The sequence below is a fragment of the Medicago sativa genome, chromosome 7 (genome assembly GCF_051527215.1).
Source record: "Medicago sativa cultivar Bolivia chromosome 7, Bolivia_mono, whole genome shotgun sequence".
NCBI lineage: Eukaryota > Viridiplantae > Streptophyta > Magnoliopsida > Fabales > Fabaceae > Medicago > Medicago sativa.
Window position 1 is genome coordinate 6,054,173 of NC_140755.1, and position 16,722 is coordinate 6,070,894.

A 16,722-nucleotide genomic window follows, 5' to 3' on the forward strand; every position below is an offset into this window, starting at 1 on the left:
TTTTTCTTTAAAAAAAAAAACGCGAATTCGATTCTTGAATTGAACAATTTTTAATCATACTTTTAAGTTTCGCAAAAACAAAGATTGAGTCTCTTTCCCCTACCACTCTAAATTTGGCAATATGAGCGATAGCAATGTGGTTCAAAGGTTGAGTGAGAATGTCTTTCAAATAGGCAAAAGATGGATAGGGTTGAGAATTTTAAGGTGGCAAAAATAGGGATTGCCCATAAAAGCAGCCAAAGTTGTTTCCTATTACTGATTAAACATGTCTCTGCATGCATTTGGAATCTGATCTCATAAACTTTGAAATTCATTTGAAACTAAGAGTAAAATAATTTTTATCTTTTCCAGAGCGCGTTGTCCTATAAATATTAGTGTTAACACACCAAGTGCTATGCTATTGTCCAACGTTCAAAATGCTACCATTTTACTTGTTTGTGCTGATTCCAAACATACATGTTGCTCTCAGTCCAAGCTAGTTCCTTTGTATTTGTGACCGCCTTAATTTCCCTTGTTATTAAAGATATACAGAAATTTAACAATCGGTTCATGTTTAAGCTTAACCAAAAATAATTCTCAAAGCTTAGGAATTCTTAAGCTTAACAAAACTTAATTCCAATACGAAAACAATTAACTTTTATCAATTTGTCAAATCATAACACCTTTTTTCTCCATAAAAAATCGTTTTCCATAAATAATTAGAATTATAAAGTTAGTCAAAAAATTCTCAATTTAAAATTTTTGCTTAATCTAATTTTTTAGGTTAGGTAAAAATATAATTCATTAAAAATATTAGAGGAAATTATTTTTCCATGGCGTTGTAAGTGTGCTGGTTGCCTTGTTCAAAACCCGCAATCTTCTCAGCTTGGTTATTCGAAACCACGAAATAAAAAAATATTAAGACAATACCACGCACTGAAATATACAATTCAAGAATAACTGTAAATAAATCTATGGTCTATCCCAACACAATTCTAATTTCTAGTCAATGGTGATTTACAGATACTTTGGTTCCCGAAAACAACAAAAAGTAATAAAGATCACTTCTCCAAAGAGTTTAGGACACAAACAATTGACACAAGAACTAACATAGAAAAATGATAGACACAGAAATACCAGTGTTAAAATCTAGAATTTTGACTAATCATCAAACTCATTTTGGTGATCCAATAGGTAGTTGGCTGCCAGATCCTCGTTTTTATTGCACGCAAAGAACACCTCCAACACAAGATCTCGGTCGAACCCCATATCCTCAAGCTGCCAAAATGTCATGGTCAGTTATGTTATTACATTATTGTGAGGATGAACAGAGATCAAATGCTAGCGGTGCACATATATATAAAGTACAAACATAGTCCTGAGAAAGATGCATGAAGAATTCTATCAACATATCATTGTTAAGAGTGCAAAACCAGTATTTTGGTTGAGCTCTACATTTACTGTTCATAATATAATAACATGCAAGCTTCAACTATGCAACATTACTAAACATGCCATGGACAAGCAAATACATAGAAATAGAAAAACGCGTTCACAATTAAAACAGCTTAATGGAGAGTACTATCACTAGCTTACCCGTTGAATGGCCTCGTTCTCTTCTGGGGTGATAGTAATGGTCTGAGGAGCCAAAGCACCCAACTGTCCCTCTAGGTTCCTGGTCATACAAATACAAAAGTGAGCAAACAAATGTCTTAATAGGCCAAAATATTTTCTAACCATCTTCCCTAGATTAATATATGGTTTATTTATATCCTTTGTATTATAACCAAGGTCCAGTGATAAAATGATGACCCTATGCATCTGCTTGTGGTGTGTGTTGTGAATTCTTTATCAAATTGTTTAACACAGAAGTTTTTCCATTAAGCTCGTCATCTGTGTATAAATTTGAATAACTATATCTTTTGGTGAAAATGGTTTTAGTCAAGTTGGAGCATATTGAAAAATTCATACAATATATAATGAAATGAAAATGCAACAAGCCTAAAATAGTAATCTTACTCTTCGCCTCCAGGCTCATTTATAAGACGTAAGAAGTCAGCTTGATGCTCTTGGATGAGTTCCATTAGGTTTGGATTTTGTTTTCCTAGTTCCTGAAGCATGGGCTGCAAAGAAAACAAAGATGAATAATGATGTCCTAGAAAATTATAGTAATGGAGTCAACAAGCACTAACGATGATACCTGCAAGATTTGAGGGTTTGCTTGCACCATTGTTCTCAAGGCTTGGAACTGAAATGTGAAAGAAATATTAAGATGCATAAATAATGAAAACTAATATGGCATTTAGCTCCTCTGTAGAAAACACAATTAAACTACCTGTTGACTGTTTCGCAGAAATTCCAAGTCACCTGCATTTTCATTTGCACCCAAATTGGGAATGCCCTGATTAAAAAAAACAAAAAAATTATAATTCTAGCACCATTATTGTTTAAATTTTATTGCACAGGAAAGAGACAGTTCACAGTACACACCTGAGGGAACAAGTTCAGTGGGTTGGTGTTAGGCCCAACAGCAGGCACAGCTGGTTGGGCTGGAGGCTGAGCTGAAGGGTTTTCTTCCTGCCCAACATTGGTGGATGCAGCAACTGCTGGAGCTTCAGCTTGTTCGGGGATGCCCTATCAGTTAAATTATACATGGATGTTAGATAAAATAGATGTAACTCTGTAAACAAAATCAATTATTGATACATTATTTATCCATTCTTAATACAAAACCATAACCACTTTGCTGCAAACACACAAATTATTATATTCAGGCCATCCTGTGATAAAATATGAACTATATGATGTGGTTAAATAAGTTATTTCAACATTAGAAGAGCCATTGTTTGACACTCAAATATTAAACATGCACCTGCCTTCACCGTTATTCATTGTATTATCTTTTAAGATCGGCATGTATGTAAGTAGCAAATCATTAAAACTGTACTGGTACAAGATGACAGTTTACTACAAGCATAAGTTGTGCGGGCATAGTTCTTTGTGCAGTATGTCAATCAAAATTCAAAATGTAGACTGAAACAGATGTATTTAAAAGAGCTTCGAACAAACAAGCTACCAAATTAATAGCAAAAACACCCATACTCGATACTTCACATGGGAAAGCTAGATTATGTGGGTGACAGACTTACAGAATATAGATATTCAACAGCTCTTTCGGGATTATTATATGCAGCACGAAGAGCTCGGATCACAGTGTCCCGATCCCAACTTCCTCCCCCCATTTCTAGAATTTGTTGGATAGTTGGTTCTAAAGTACTTCCAGCAATGAGATTAGATTCAGCTTGGCCGTATGTGTCAGGCACCACACTGCAATAAACAACGTATGAAATTGCACTTGAGAGTTTACAAAACAGTAATATGTATCATTGCAGCAATAAACAGATGCCTAAGAATAAGAGAATAGGCGGTGATAACAATAAGACACTATCTACACAAGGGAGCCACAACTGATGCATATTTATGTACTGATGAAATTTTAAAAGCTATTATATGTCAGATGCTTACGTAGTGGGAGGAGTTACAGGACCTTGCGCAAGATTGGATTCTCCCCTGAAAGTGAGATGAATTTAACGAATTTTACACAAAGAACAACAATCATGCTAAAACTATGAAGCCATAGAAACAAATGTGAACTTACTGTCCGACAGTTGATGCAGGAGGCTGAGGTGTTGACGAAGGGGGAGGCAAAGAACTTGCAGGTTGGGCTGCCTACATATATAAATAGCGAGCAAAAAGAAACAACAATTTAAAATAGTGAAATTTCACAATGGTCAACAAGTAAAGTAAAATCAAAACCTAAATAATCATGCAAAATTGGATATTGTGAAGAGGACTTAACAAAACAATAATACATTAAATCATCAACCAAATCATTGCATTACCCATCTAGCTTCACAGTCACTAAAAACTGATCAAGCAAAGAGTTTTTTTAAAGAACTTCATCAAGAAATTAAATAATTTTTGACAAAGATTGTAAGGAAAGAAATTGACAAGAAAATTTGTACTTACCGGTGGGGCAGCTGAAGCAGCAGAGGCTCCACTTGATGATACCTTATTCTGCAAAGGGAAGATCGCTACAAAAGTTTAGAAGTGAACCAATGGACAGAATATTACAACTTAGGCATCTCTCAACAAGCCAATGATTTTTCTTGTTCCCCATTAAAAGGAAGCAATAGAAGCATTTTTCAACGCATTCATTAGCACCCAAAAAATAATGAAGGAAGGTTAAAAGACATAAAGGACCTGCTGTTAATGTCTTACTAACCCACACATTTAAACATCAAAAACTCATAAAAATGTCTTACTATCAATATTAATCAGTGAAACACAATAGACAAAGGATATGCATTGTTAATGTAAATCAATTTAACACCAATATCCAATAAAAATCCACAATTCTGCCATATCACCCCACTTTTGTAACTGCATATTTGAAATTGATGGTATGATATAGAAAAAATGATTGGATGTTGGCATAAACTGACATAGAAAACCCATTACATGGAAAATTAAAGCTTCTCTCATTGAATGTCAATGGATAATGGTGCACTTACAAAATTTTAAGCAAAAGTTAATATTATTTAATGCAAAACAATAAAGTGCAAGCTAAGTACTATCCACAAAAAATTGAATTAAAGGTAGAGCACATGTGCGTTTAACTATCCTTGTTTTCTAGCTTCCCCAACTGAATTAACTTAAATACTTCAAATCATGCTAAAACATAAGAGTACAAAAACAATCCAATCATTAAAATAACATCATCTTAATCATCAACATCACCTTAGACAACATGATCACGACAAAACTATTCTCAGCAACTTGATTTTCTTCCAAGGTAGTCTCATCCTTAAGCACTTTTCCTTGATGAATAAGCATTTGTTGTGCAGCAGGGTAAACAGCAGCACCCTGTGCTCCCTCTATATTTTTCTTCACATCACCAACCTAATATCCATCAAGAAACAAACATACATATCAATTAACCACAAAAACTTAAACTTCTCAATTCAAATATTCGACTGCAATATATTACAACAATATTAGTCAATCAATTAGTCTAACTAACTAATTAATCTAATTAAGTAGTATGACTAAGCCTGTATTTGGCTCCTTGTTTGGAGTAGCCAGAATTGATTCTAGACATGCAAAATTTATATCGAAATGTTTGATTACTCTCAAGTAAAATTGATTTTGCCTCCAGAATTGATTCAAATTTGAAGCTTTTGACTCTAAACGTGATTTTTACACTGAAATCTATTGTTACTCACTTTTACAAATCCAACCATAAACAACTTAACATTCAAATCAGTAGTAAAATCAATCTTACAAATCAATTTAATCAGAACCAAAACATGCACTAATATTGCATCTAATACATTATACACAAATGTAAATCTTAAACAAACTTAATGTGAATAACTCCCCTAGTCAGAAAGTACCAACACTTTAAATCCCGTGTTCGATACATGTCAGTGTCTGGGATCATGACGACACATGAGACAGACACGTGATTGATTACATTAAATTATATCATATTTTTATATAAAAAAAAAAAATTCAACCTATCTTAGTATCGTATCTGGTGTCTGTGTCAGTTCTTTAAACTAAACTGGAAGGTGTGTCCGACAATAGACGTGGATATCTCTCCCAGCACTAAAGCACTGACACTTCAATTCAAATCTTGTGTTCGACACCGACACCGACACATGTAACTACATTCAATTATAGTATATTTTTAAACAATCATCTAACGTCGACGTATCAGTGTCGACGTATCAGTGTCGTATCAGGTGTCTGTGTCACTTCTTTATACCGAAACAATTTATTTCAACCAACTTTTTTTATACCAACAACATAACCCAATAATTAAAATTAAAAGAAAATTGAAAAACCTAAAAAAAATTGAATTATTGAATTGAATTAAGAGTGTGATTACCGTATCTTGAGCGTTCACTTGGATCTCAAAGTGAGTTCCCTTAAGAGTCTTCACGTTAATCTTCATATTTGATTTTTTCCGATCAGAAATCACCACCGCGCACACGGTGGAGGAGGGGTTTTTGCTTCGGTTTGGGGGAAAACGCGCACACACGAAACTTCACAGCAGAACTTTGGAATCGAAACCAATGCAGTCCCTTTTTCGCTTTTATATTGCTTTGATTAGTTATAGCCTGTGAGCGAGACCACCGTGAGGGTTAGTTTGTTGAATTTATTTGGTAACACGTGGCGAAAGATGGGAGGGGATTATGTGATGTTGAAATTTGATTGGATGGAGTAAAGGTTTGTTGTTTGTTGATACGGTAGGGATTTCGGATGGAATGCTCTAGATTTTAGATTTCTTTCCTTTTGGTTGTTTTCCTTTTAAAATAATCTTGACCAATTATTTTTTTTTATAAAATAATATATTTAATTTATTTTGTTTTGAAAGGATATATTTAATTGATATGGACTGAAAATATAAATATTTGTTATTTCCCCTAAAAAAAGATTTGTTTTTTTTTTACAAAAAAGATTTGTTATATTTTTAATTTACTAAAATAAAATATAAATATTTGTTATTTCCCCTAAAAAAAGATTTGTTATATTTTTAATTTACTAAAATCAATCATAATTTTTGAATCATTAACAATATTTAATTTTAATTGTATATACTTAAAAAAATTGTTTGTGTAAGGTGTGTAACGAATTAAAGTTCAGATCCCAACTGAAAGATATTGATATTTATCAAATGCACTTCATATATGATCACAAAGAAAAACTATAGGAAAAAAGTCATGTTTAAATTATTTAGGGGAAAAGTCGTATTTAATTGAAAATGTAGAAGTTTTATAATATCCCTACCAATCTGAGGCTCAAACTCTACTTTTGCATATAATACAATGTTCCTGCCAAATTAACTAAGGTCTCATGAATCAAAATTAAACTCTAACATAATAGTATCATCCCTTCAAAATATTATTTGACTCATTAAATATAACATATCTTTTAATAATTTTTAGTGGATATTTATCTTTCATGAAATCATATTTTATTAAATTATGATGATTATAGGAGTTAGTAATAATATTAAATTTTTGTCAACAATGGCTTATTTATATAATTTGGGGTGGGGTGTGAATAGTGAAGTGTGGAACTGGCGCATGTGCCTGTTTGTGTGGGACGAGGAGCATATGTGGGAATTATGTGAGCTGGTAACATCTATTGTTTTGCAGGTGGATGAGGAGGATAGATGGATTTGGCAATTCAATTTGGACAAATGTTACACTGTGTGTAGTGCATATGATTACATGACTGTAATGGGTTATGATGTTATTAGTGACGACAATCACAATATTTGGTTCAAAGTTGTTCCTATTAAAGTTTCTTTGTCTGTTTTTTATTTGCTGCTTAATCGCTTGCCTACAAAGGATAATCTATTGAAAAAAGAAATTATTTCTTTGAACGATTGTCTTTGCTCAAGTGGGTGTGGCACCTTGTAAGATAGATATCATTTATCTGCAAGATGTGATTTTTTTGTTATACTATGGTCCTTGATAGCTAATTGGATAGGTTTAACAGCAGTTTGTCAAGGTTTTACTAATGAATATCTTTTGCAATTTACTTTTATATGTGGCTATTCGAAAAGAGAGTGGATTTCGTTGAACATTGTTTGGTTCTGTACGGTCTAGATTATTTAGAAAGAACACAATTGCCAGATTTTTCAGCAAAGAGGAAAACTTGAATACTTTGTGTGAGAAGATCAAGCTTCGTTGTTTTTTATAGTTGAAATCAAAATTCATTACTTTTTATTTCAATTATCATTTTTGGAGGTTTTTTTTTAATCATTTTTGAAGGCTTAATCCTCGTTAATGCTTTAATGTAATCTCTTAGTTGCTTTGTTTTTCATGTGTTTGCTCCCTCATATACTACTCTTATTTCGTGTATTTTTTGTAATATTCTCTAATACACCTTATGTTGGGAAGATTATTATTAATGAAATTCCATTTTAGTGTCCTAAATTTTTTTTTGGTCAATGACTTACATTTAGAGAGTTAAATAATAGTACTTTTGGTGTTAACCCTCCGATTCTCAAGAAAAAAGGACGTGTTAATCATGATTTCAGCAAATATTTCTAGTAATAGATTTATTTTGTCAAATAGTTTAGTGGGGAGAAGAATACAATGGATCAACTAAAAATAAAATACAAATTCATTAATTAAATCTTTATATATACTATACATAAAGAGAATAGAGTATTTTTGGGAGATATTGGGCTGAATTTTTTTGTTATTCCAATTATACCCTTAAACAACTTTTTCTATAATAATGTTATATTGTTGGTGTTATTAAAAAGATAAGAATTTTTATTATATTTATTATATTATTGTTGTCATTGAAAAATATAAATATGGTTTGTTGAGTTTGTTACATTTGAAAGTCACAAATATCTACGCTTATAATTTTAATCTATATAAAAACTTTATAAAGAATATCGTTTGTAATTTACACGCAAATTTCTATAAATTATCATTGATAAACTACATGCGTTAGCGCAATAAAAAAAGCAGAAAGACGGACACTCCTGTTTTTCCACTAGTATAGAATAAAATACATATATTTTATTTCTAAAATTAATATAAATTATTTCTTTAAAGAATATTAATTAAAAACTGAAAAAAAACTGTAAATTTAAATACTAATAGTATGTTTAAAATTTAAAGAAGGAAAAAAAAAACTAAATATTTTTAATATGGGTCACCTTTCAATAATGGTGGTCATATATTTTTTAAAAAAATTAATAGTAATAGTGGTCAATGCTTCTTAATAATGAATTAGAAAATGATTATTTTTTAGGCAATCTTGGATATTTATTTTACTAATAATAAATTAAAAATTGAAGAATAAAAGAGTGTTGATGAGGTGGCGACAACCAACTATGGTCATCGGTGGTCAAGGTCGAGACTTTGTCGTGACCTAACTGGAGCTATGCACCATATGGCTCTGTGTGACTATAGACACACCAAAACTTTTTCAAAAACTACATGCCTATGAGAATGAATGTTAGAGAAAGTTGGTGACTTGTTTTGTTCCAATTAGCTATTGTTAGGGATTACAAATGAACTTAGACTAATAAACAATTGTTATCTCCGCAAAATGTATCATGACTATTCAATTCGAATCATATGACAATTTTTTTATAACTCTCCAGAAACCTAATATTTCTACTATAAAGGCTATTTCATGCCTCTACACATGTACGTACTTTTCTAAACTAAAACCACATGTTCACAACACTTTCTTTCTTGATCGTCGAAATGTTTGCAGATATACCACCTTCGAGGAGGAGGTGTTGTTCAACGTCTACCCCCTTCCACTCCTTAACAACCACTCATGCCGAAAATCTCAAGTATAGAAGGATCAATGCCGAAAATCTCAAGTATAGAAGGATCAATATTCAACATTGTTAAAAAAAAAAATACATTGTTATTAATTAAAAAACTTAAGTTTAATCGCGGCAAAAAAAACTTGTGTAATTTTTAACATGATAAAACTCATTCAATTACGGGTAAAAAAAATATAACTCAATAGTGCCAAATTTTTAAAAATATTTTGTTAAAAACTCATGAAACATGTTTCTTTCAAAAAATTATTTATTGAATTCAAAGATTAAAACCAATGACTAGTCGCTACTGCAAAATTTGGCAGCCAAACATTCTTTACGACACAATAAGAATCAAATTTGAGAACACCAAGTGCTAAAATCTAACACTATTGTCTTGTAACTATAGCTAAGTTGGTAACTACCTTAAACATTTGATATATTGAGGTAAAGTTTAGAATCCTCAATTTCTCAGTTCTCCACATTTAAGACATGTGATTCAATGGTTGTAGGGATGACAATGGGTACCTAATGGGCAGGGTACTATAATACCCATCTCCATACCCGCGTTTGTAAAAATATGCCCGTACCCGAGCCCGTACCCTCGTGGGTAACAACTTTAGTGCCTTTCCCCATACCCTATGGGCACCTAAGTGCTCATACCCGCACCCATTACCCGCATTTTAACTATGAAAAGACAATAAAAAACATCAAAATTGAAATAAAATTATGATCCAAAAATTTTTCAAATCAACTCATAAAATAGTACGAATCATAGTATTTAGCCAAAAAGCAATGAAAGGCCGGCAGCGGCAGAGATTCAACGCAATAGGAGGGGTAGAGTTACTGTATTAAGTTGTTTTAGGTTTAAGTTTAGGCTTAAATAGTTAAATAAATAAATTAATTGTACACAAAAAATAAATAAATTATTTATCATATTATATAAATAGATATATGCGGGTTGCGGGGATTGGTAGTACAGTGCCCATACCCATTCAAAGTTGCGGGTAATTACCCATACCCAAGCCCATACCCATTAAAGCAGGGTTTTACCCTACCCGTAGCGGGTATTTTTTGCGGGTGCCTATAGGGTCTGGGTCCAACTGCCATCTCTAAATGGTTGGATGTCACTTCATAATCCATAAGCATCCCGACAACTAATGATCTCCAAACTAGGTTATGTTCTTCACCACTCTTGCACAACACACAATGTGATGGACACTCAACACACACACGCGCGCGCGCGCACACACACACACACATATGAGACCGTTCTTTGTCTGGGAATTGAACCTTCGGAAAGAGCTCCACCTTGCATTGCCCCAAATTGGGCCTCTGCCAAAAGATGGATGTTTGACGGTGGAACTAAGGACCGAAGGGTTTGTTCTTACTAAGAGTGTGGAGGGGGTTTTTCCGTTTGAGGTGGTGGAGGCATTGGCAAAGGTGTGGGAATCAAGGGCCCCCGTCGAATGTGATTAACTTTTTTAGATTAATGTTCCTCCTAGGGATAATCTCCTTAGATGTAGGATGGTCACTACCGGTGTTACTAGTTATAGTTTTTGCAACGAGCCGATGGAATCAAATTCACCTAGACACAGGGTTTCTATATTAGAAAAATGGGACCTTGAATCATAACTGAAATAGGTCTACTTGCTTAAGCGTCGTGAACATAGAGCTTAAATTGTCAGCGAGATTAGGAACTAAATAAACCCAATTAAAATATAAGGGGCATTTAGTAAATCTTAATTGCCTTCACCATTATGCATTAAATTCTATTTTTATTTTCAATTGAATACCTAACAATTGACCCCCCCCCCCCCCCCCCCCCAAATTTACTGAAATAGGTCTACTTGGTTAAACATCGTGAACATAGAGCTTAAATTGCCAGTGAGATTATGAACCTAGATAAACCCAACTAAAACATAAATGGGATTCAAGAAATCCTACTTACCTTCACCATTATGCATCAAATTCTATTTTTATTTTCAATTGCATACTCAATGATTGAACCCCCTCCCTATTGATTTTAATCAAGTAAAGTTAAAAATGACCGAGCAAGAAAAACAATCCTTTTGAAGATGATCTTACTTATTGCTTTATTAATTTTGCGATTTAGTACACTTACCGAATTTGTCATCAATATGCAAAGGAATTTTCAGTAACTAGAAAGGTCTATAAATAAAAAAAAGAGTGAAATGAAGAAATGAGAAAAAGAAATACAGTTTGAAGACTGAAATTTGTAAAATGGAGCGAGCTGAAAAGAGAACAAAATTCAAAACGATTGTAATATCCCACTTAGAACTTTGTCACTATCAGTTCTTTCAAAAAAAAAACTTTGTCACTATCAGTGTCAATTAATGTTGTCCGATCAAACTCTTAAGGGAAGGGTAAATTCATAATTTCTGTGTAAGATTATAAAAGGGGTAAAAACCCACTTTTCTCTCATTTTTTTCTTCCTCCATTTCTCTCACGACCAAACACCTTCCTCTCAATTCTCTCTTCCTCTCTCACGACCTCCTCTCCCTCTTCTTCCAATCTCCATCAATTTCACTTCAAAACTCAAACCAACGTACATGTAAACTTAGAATCATGGATTAGATGGCATTATGGACCTAAAATATGCTTGACTCCTTCCCTCTTTTCCTCCTAGACGAACCCACTCCTTCAATTCCATTAATTTGAAATTATGGAAAAAACCTCAAGCTGAGTTGGTGTTGCATGTGGTATAGAAGAAAGGGTTGGAGAAGGAATTAGGAACTGAAGATTGGGCAAGAGAACTGAAGCATGATTTGTTTGTGTATGGGGTTTTGGAACTACTCTTGTGTTGTTTAGGATTGGTTCTATGGCACCAATGGCACCATTGCTATGGCACTGAAGTATTTCCCGTTGTTTATATTCAAGTGTAAAGCAAGTATGGACATATGCTTTTATCATTGCGTGGCATCAGAGAGTGTGCATATTATGTACTATTAATTATTAAAAAGCGGTAGGCCACTGACACGGGAAATTAATTACTCCCTCCGTCCTAAAATATAAGCAAAAAAATCTCATTTTCTTTGTATCAAAATATAAGCAAAAAACACCAACTTATATATTATTATTGTGTTTTTTCAAACAAATCATCTTTTCCAATATAAAATTAAATGCATGTTGCATTCAATTTGTTTCTCTTTTTATTTTTTCCATAATTTTTAACCAATGAGAATTATTTTTACATCTTTCCATGAAACTTATTCCAAGGATAACACAAAAAATTATACCTCAAATCACTAAGTATTGGTTTTCTTAATAAGTGTGAATTAGTATTTTTTTGCTTATAAAAAAAGACGGAGGGAGTACGTCTTTATTACCAGTTTAATAATAAGTATATACATTAATAAATCAGACATGTTGTATCTCATAGCAGGCCCAAGTAAGGTTGGTGGGATTTTCTCAGATAGAAAATCCATACAACATTAATAAACAAGTAAGTTGTGTATTTTGTTGTCCACGCCAGTGGGACACGAAGATTCACGTTAGTGGGATGTGACACTTTCTGTACGGATGGCTCGCACGACGACAAGAGGAGTCTAGTGTTAGCCTGATATGATAGGAATTTTCACCGGTCAGCAGTGGTATGTGGCTGGGGTTACTTCACCCAGTGCATGGCTGCATGCTGTAAAATGAACTCAGATAATATTGTTTGTTCAACGCTAACCTTCTAACATAATATGAAAACACGACATGAATATGACAAGACTTATGATAGTACACAGTTTGCGATCCTAGATTTCCCCCGATCGCTAAGATATGCAGAACAGAATAGTAAATCCTGAATAGGTTTATGTACGGACAAACGACAATCATAGGTTCCCCGAGATTGCTTGCGATCTAGGATAGGTGGAATTCACTGAGACATCCTGCCTCACCCCCAATCCCTTTATTTATTTTATTTTATTTCAGATAAACAAGTTGATCGTGGCAAGAGGAGGCAAACATGAAGCTGAATGAGTTACCGGCATATACATGTTTCGTACCAGCCTTAGATAATTCCTTATTTATTCAAATATGCATTAGATATATTTATTTCACAGATGATAATTTATCAGATGAACAAACTTGTAGTGATGCTTGTATTCATTCGAACAAATTCTACTGTAATTTTAATGTGTCCATCAAGTTTATTATGCATGCTAAATATTCTCGACAATTTAGTATGAGTGTTACAACGATACATTGTGGATATGTGCTAAATCACAAGAAGACAAAGTTAAATAAGATTGTATTCAATTATGGAACCCTAGTTTAAGAGTAAGATCCAAAAAGTCTGCAAGGTTGACTATCATGCCTCCCAATGTCAAGTTTTAGGCCTCGGTGCACCTTGGATTCAAATATGATAATTCTAGTGACACATACAAGGCAAGTAAAAAAATTTATTTTTAATTTCTAGTTTGGGATTTAGAGTTGGTTGAACTTTAGTTTCAATATTTAGTTATTGAAGTTTATTATATCTAATTTGTTTTACACTTTTAATTCATTGTAATATAAATCTGATTTGAGATTATTTGGAATTGTTTGCTTGGTTTATTTGAATGGAGATTGATAAGATCTAGAATGATTGTTTATAGGCTTAATTGAAATTTTGGTTCCTCTTTGTTCAATTTTTGGATTTTGGTCCTCCTATTTTTAAATCCGCAATTTTGGTCCCTCAATTTTTCTAATTTTTCAAATTTAATCCAAAATTTCAATTGACGTTGATGCGACACAGTTTTAGATGACATGACACTAAAACTAGTATCCACATGAAAGCCATGGCAAGAACTTGTACATGATTTCAAGTAGCAACAACTTGGAAAGAAAAGTAGCAACAACAATTGTGTCATCATGTTTTGTCCACAACGATAAGAATGGATCTCTTTAGTTTTGCATTCCACTTCCTTTCTCGACCGTTTACCCTTTTGCAGATAAACTCATTGCTAAACCGCATATGTTGATAGAAATTAAAAGTTAGGGTTCATAGTTTTTAGTTTTTCTGAAAATCACAGTGCAAACTTCTTGATTTATGCTTACTTAATCAAATTTTAATTGGAATTTTCAATTAATTATTGAATATAAAATTATTCTTCAAAAAAAATTATTGAATATAAAATTTATCGCTACTTGATGCGTTACTTAACTTTATGCTCAAACAAGATTACAATATGTGAATGATTTGAAACCTATGATAAGTCAAATAGAAACTCCAGGATGTCTTTGGTCCACTTTGAACAAGAAACGATCGATTCAATTTGGTTTTCGGACCAGAACTAAAAAACCGAGCCAAGACGAACTAAAACCTACATAAAATTAGTAGCTTAAGGTTATGAGGCTTCATTTCTTATTCCCTTGAAACTATTACTTGGGATTTTGTTTTTAAATGTGAAAGCTGATCTTTATTTTCCAAAATATGAAAATAAACAATTTCCACCAAGAGCAAAAATATATGTAGATAAGTCTTTGAAATGGTCGACATGAAAGGATTAAAGAATATCAGGCTAATAGTCATTCAAATAACTTTGTATTTGGATTAAAATTCAATGTTGGGGTTACTCAATTACTTTGTATTTTTTTGACGGACTTACCTTGTGCTTGAATGCTATTGAATATGTCATAGTGTCATTTAAGTGTTTACGATTAGTATACTTACGTGTTACAATATTCTTGAATTGATGTATTTTAATTTTGCATAAAATATACTAGTATGTAGTTTTATTATATAAGTATTAAAATAATTTTAAAATTCAAAATTTCAATTTGGATAACTGAATTCATCCAATTTAAACTGCATTAAATTGGAGAAAATTAATTTTTTAAGAGAGAGATCTAAACCAAACTGAACTACAAGTATTTTAATCTTTAGATAAAATAGTTTTTGTCTCAAAACTGAGACGAACCACAACACATATACATCTAACTAAATTCATCAAATTTTGATTTATTTTGACTCGTTACTAAGGAAGAATAGCACCCTTAGCCTCCTTCACAAAAAAAAAACCCTCAGCCTATCTTTAAAAAAAGATAATAATATAATTTTGAACCGATCCAAAACTCTTTTAAACCTACTGAATTTTATTTTATATTCATATTTAAGCTTTAGGGTACCACATACATAATTATAGATAAGGTTGTAATTGTACCAGTAACTCATTAAAAAAAAAAAGATAAGGTTGTAATTACATGTAAATTAGGTAAATAATAGGCTATCTTGCGCATGGCCATTGCGCAAGAATGACACGCAAAAATCGAGAAAAAATAGTTATTAATCGATTATTTATGAATTTTTTTTCCTAACTACCCTCTTAAAAAAATAGAATACTTTTTTTCTTTTTACCGGAAAAAACGTAATACTCTTTATTTACATTTATTTTATACGATTGAGTCAAACAAATATTTATTGCATGTTTTCTCAAGAACATTATATATAGAACAATTGAGGTCATTTTATCTCAACCACAACATTCAGGTGATTAACATATTGTTCAAAAACGAAGCTCTCACTCTGCAACAAAGTTTCAATCAACCCTCTTCTTCGCATAAAGTATATCCTTTACTAAGAAGATTACAAGGTATAAAGCGTTTTTATTATAGCTCAAAATTATTTATTTTAGTTTAATTAATTTATGATTTTTTTTTTCTTTTCAAATTTTACATCAAAAATACTTCACGACGTTCACTTCGCCAACATTAGCCAAAAAGAAGGTTCTCGTTCATAATGGATGCAACTGGCACTGGAAAAAAACTTTCCATCTACTTAGATACTCAATTCTTTTATGAAATCATCAACAAGGATCTTGAGTTGTCACCAACAGGTACGAGAATCTCAACGTTGTTCAATTCCACATCACATGTTAGGCATCATCAATTATCCTAATTATGAATTCACTGTGATTGATTTTTGCAAACACATGCTTGAAACTCTATATTTCATAGTTCAAAATGAACACCTAACTATAGGAGGGTAAAATTACAACATGGAAATATTAGTTGATGACCCAATCATTGCATTTTATTCAAATTACTATTGTTGTTTCATTTGAATGGACATTTATTTGACTATTTTGTTACAATACTTGTATAAAAGAGTTGATGAAATGGGGTTGGCAGGGATTGTGGATGAGAAGTGAAATTTTTGTATTTGGAGCAAACTGCATAAATGGGATCGAAAGGGCAATTGGGGTTCATGAGCTTGATTATTATTTTGAAATAGAAAAGGAAAAAGACGTTGACAAGGTTCAAAAGGAAAATATAGTAAATTAATGTATTCGAAAACCAAAGACAACACTTGCAAATTGGTTGAAAATCAACACTTGAAGATCCACAAGATGATTGGTAAGCTTGGATATAAGATGTAC

The 16,722-nt window shown here is 32.4% G+C and overlaps 1 protein-coding gene across 1 annotated transcript; it reads right to left on the reverse strand.

Annotated features, from left to right (window-relative positions):
- Positions 1–959: 959 nt before the first annotated feature.
- Positions 960–6,111, reverse strand: LOC146903799 (ubiquitin receptor RAD23d-like). Its single transcript, XM_085729780.1, has 12 exons — positions 5,933–6,111; positions 4,780–4,941; positions 4,009–4,056; positions 3,638–3,708; positions 3,505–3,549; positions 3,129–3,306; positions 2,470–2,613; positions 2,315–2,380; positions 2,180–2,227; positions 1,999–2,102; positions 1,576–1,654; positions 960–1,257 (listed from the first exon to the last, which is right to left on the reverse strand). Exons 1-12 carry the CDS (start codon positions 5,996–5,998, stop codon positions 1,141–1,143), a joined length of 1,128 nt encoding a protein of 375 aa, XP_085585906.1. The 5' UTR covers positions 5,999–6,111; the 3' UTR covers positions 960–1,140.
- Between the last annotated feature and the right edge of the window lie 10,611 nt (positions 6,112–16,722).